Genomic DNA, 3,812 nt, shown 5'->3' with positions numbered 1-3,812 from the left:
GAGAGTTGAAAGCCCAGAGGGTAAGTGTGTTATTTTTGAATAAAATGAGGTAGCCCTCTTCTGGTAATTGATTCAGAGAGCAGGATTGAGTTTGGATGATGATGTATCATATGAAATGCCAGTATGAAATTTTATTGGTCATCCCCCCACTCCCACTTTCAGGGCCTCATTGATGTAGAGTACTACCACATGCCTCTCCTAGTCACCAGACAGATGAACTGCTTGGAAGACTGCACCGTTGCCATATCAACGTATAAGGGCAAAGAACGCCTTTTTCTGGTCACGGTTGCAAATGCACTTGGGGCAAGGTGAGAGGCTATACTTGTTTCTAATTATTTTCACATCTTTCTGTAAAGCTGTTGTAAGGTTGTCCTGTATATTGCCATATAGTTCAAGATTAAAGGTAAGGATAATTTTGTGTTAGTATGTTTTCTTGTTCTAAAAAAACTTTTCCTCTAGATTCCAGGAAGTCTTTGCCAAGAAGGACAACCGTGCTAAGGACATAAAGACGTCAACGCACCTCATATGCCCAAGCGCCGAGGGAGACAAATACCGGGCAGCTGTCAAGTGGGGGGTTCCTGCCGTCACACGAGACTGGCTGATTGAATGCATACACACTGGGGAGAGGGAGCCTGAGGACTTGTACAAAGTGGATAACAAGAACCGACGGGAGGTCAACTACAAGGAAGTCATCAGGAGTTTGATCATGAAAGGTGGGGGTTATAACTTTTATTTTGAGGGGTTTGTAGGGCTGTGGGGTTGGGAGGTAAAGAACAGTAATTATCAGAAGACAAACCACAAAGATGGCATCAGGGTACTTCCTTGAAAGATTGGCCATTACGTTTCTTCTTTTTAGGATTGCCAGATTGTGGGGTTGTAAGACCAGTAACAAGAGCGGACATGAAGTCAGTTTCATTTTCTTACAATACCCTTTCGACTAGCATGTCTACACATGTTGAGGGGTCTTGTCAAGCAGATCTTTTGGCTCTCAAAATGTCCAAAGAATAAGGGGAAAATAGGATAAGATTTAAATTGTCAAGATATTTTTCCGTTAATAAAAGCTTTAAAAAAAAATAAGAAGAAAGTAGGGAGCTGCAACTCACATGTCATAAGTTTAGATTATTATAAATTTCTTATCACTTCTGTTGTTTTTTATTATATTTTTTCTCATAGTGTATAAATCTATTCTCTCCATCAGTATTGACAGATGCAGTGACACTAACAAGAAGATATTATTATTATTATGACCACACTTCATCATTACCAACAGATGAACCACATTGTACCACATCATAAATGTACTCTTTCCTCTTAGGACACTCAGATGACCAAAGCAGCACAGTGTACCGTGTGGAAGACACTGTTGCCGGGGACATTACTGAGGTAGGAGCAACGCCCATGAATAACAAGGTGCGGGCACTGAGGGAACAGGGCAATGTCGCAACGCCCTCAGATATCAAGACGCCAGACCTTGAGACCATGAGAAGGTGTAAGTTAAGTCTTTTTATGTATTTATTCATAAATTTTTGTTGTTTGGTTAAGGGGTTGATGGGTGTTTTACATGTAGACTAAAAGTATTTTCATTATATGTTGCAAGACATGATGGGATGAATGAAAATAGAGCTAATAGGTGCTAGTTTATTTATGGCAAAGTAAAATTAAAGGCAGCTTGTCTGGCAGGTAGGGTCTGGTCCCAACTTGGAAGAAGTGCATCTACACAAGTTATCCCATATCATACCCCAAGAGGCTTGGCTCCTAGCTGAGATCAGGGCTTCCTGTTCACATATTGGGTCAGAGGTGGCTGAGACTGAACTACCAGGGATAAACTCCATGGGTCACACTGCCTGTTATTCAGTCGTGAACTTAGGTGGGCAGGGGTTATGTCATAAACCACAGGGGTGGCTGGTGTCATTGTGTGGTCAGGCATGTTCTACTTGTGCACTGAAATATGCAGGCACCATGCTAACCAAAAGATTACAACTTATGCCTGAAGGTAGTTTGAATTAGTTGTTTGTTAGCATGGTGCCATCATACCTCAGTCCACATTATCTCCTAGTGGAAAAAATATATGATTCCTTGATGATATTGGTCACCCATACCATTTATGACCCCCTGCTGCCTTGCCCTTGTGCCAACATGAATAGGAGATAGAGGCTTTGATGCTCACTCTTAATATGCACTATTCTTTTGACCCAGAACCTAGTGTGATTACACTTACCTTGGCCTGGATTTTCCTTGCCATGACCAGGCCCTCTCACTTAGGAGAATCTTCCCAGTGCCTCACCTCCAAGCTGTAATATTAATCCTAACACAAGGCAATCACACCCACTCCCATGTATCATTTTTGCTATTAGTAAACAGTAGCTGACTGTGTTTGTATTCACCCCATCTTGCCTTACCCAGTATATTGGAATCAATGGTTGATTACAAGGGACTTTGTATTTTTTTTTATTAATGCATTTTTTTAAGCATTTCTTCTTTTTCAGTGTACCCAACCCCAGGAGTAGGGAAGGGCAGTGAAACTTTGAATGACATGCCAACACCTGATACTCCATATGGAAGCACATGGTTCCCAAACCCTTCATCCCGTGTAAGGAAAGGCTTCAAGAGGATGCTGGACTCCATTCCAGATGCACCAGTGGTAAAGAAGCGCGCCACAGAGGACGGGACCCCAATGAATGTTCTCTATAAAAAGTTCTTCAATAATGTCCAGGAGACATTAGACAACCATGAGACAAAGTTCCCTGAGAGGATGGCAGCTAATGAACAAGGGAAGGAAGAACATGAGAGTGGTAAGAAAGAGAGGAAAGATAGCAATGAAGAACAAGGGGGAGAGGAGACCATAGCAGCTGACACCCATGGCCCTTTGACAGGGGTGGTGGTGTGCACAGCCCGGAAGCTGCAGGATCAGCAACGTGAGCTGTACAAAGCTGTAGCAGAGTTAGGTGGGGATTACCGCTGGGCCTATGACCATTCAGTAACACACTTTGTGTACCAAGGGCGCCACAATGACACTAACAAGGAATTTCGCTTGGCGCGAGAGCAGGGCAAACTAATTGTGGCACCAGAGTGGGTCCACATGTGCCGCGATGAGGAGGCCAGGATTGATGAGAGCCTATTCCCACACACACACAACCCCAAGATGTCCTTGTCCATCTTGAGTGCCAAGACCACGCCAGTGTCAAAACGGGGCAGGCCTAGGAAAATTCCCTTAGAGGAGACATCACCAGACCACCAGGAGAGGCAGGAGTGTGAGGAGCAGGACACCAGTCACAGCAACGAGAGTGAGAACGAGAGCGGTGAAACGGCCAATGATGAAGAGCAGAAGAAGGCAGCAATCTCCAAGCAGCTAGAGGAGATTGAGGCGTTGGCCACAGTGACTGGGTCAGGCAGAAGGAGTGTGGGTAGTGCCAGGAATAGGTCCCTGGGTGAGAAGTTGAAACACACTCCCACACGCCCCATTCAAGTGGAGGCGCAGCCAGGTAAGTGTAAAGAGACTTCATGGATTGTCTTATTCGAATTGAGGGGAATCAGGCTTTCTTTCACGTTTGTTTTGAAATATCTTTAACTGAATTAACCATTCTATTATTCTAAAATGAAATAATGTAGGATGGTTAGATATTTTTTTGGCTTCTGCTAAAGGAAGTGATAGAATGTGCAAACAACTTATTTACTGAGACAGAAATAACAATTGTTAATGTCAGTCCTCCATGTAAACCCCTTTTAATGGCTTATAATCTTTCATAAATTAAATGGAAAGGGAAAGATGAACAATATTGGTGCAAGAAATCAAATAACTTTTTGATGCAAGG

At 43.3% G+C, this 3,812-nt stretch overlaps 1 protein-coding gene across 4 annotated transcripts in view; it reads left to right on the top strand.

The window, feature by feature from the left end:
- LOC119594519 (DNA topoisomerase 2-binding protein 1-like) overlaps window positions 1–3,812 on the top strand; it is a 27,100-nt gene that overhangs the window by 15,767 nt on the left and 7,521 nt on the right. For all 4 annotated transcript variants that reach the window (XM_037943553.1, XM_037943550.1, XM_037943551.1 and 1 more), the window contains 4 exons: window positions 163–308; window positions 460–713; window positions 1,316–1,489; window positions 2,487–3,482. In XM_037943553.1, the coding sequence (XP_037799481.1) occupies window positions 163–308; window positions 460–713; window positions 1,316–1,489; window positions 2,487–3,482 (1,570 nt within the window). The remainder of the gene's footprint in view (window positions 1–162; window positions 309–459; window positions 714–1,315; window positions 1,490–2,486; window positions 3,483–3,812) is intronic.

Source organism: Penaeus monodon, chromosome 34 (assembly GCF_015228065.2).
Source record: "Penaeus monodon isolate SGIC_2016 chromosome 34, NSTDA_Pmon_1, whole genome shotgun sequence".
Taxonomy (NCBI): domain Eukaryota; kingdom Metazoa; phylum Arthropoda; class Malacostraca; order Decapoda; family Penaeidae; genus Penaeus; species Penaeus monodon.
The sequence above is the reverse complement of the archived record's forward strand: the minus strand, read 5'-3'. Positions and strand labels throughout refer to the sequence as shown.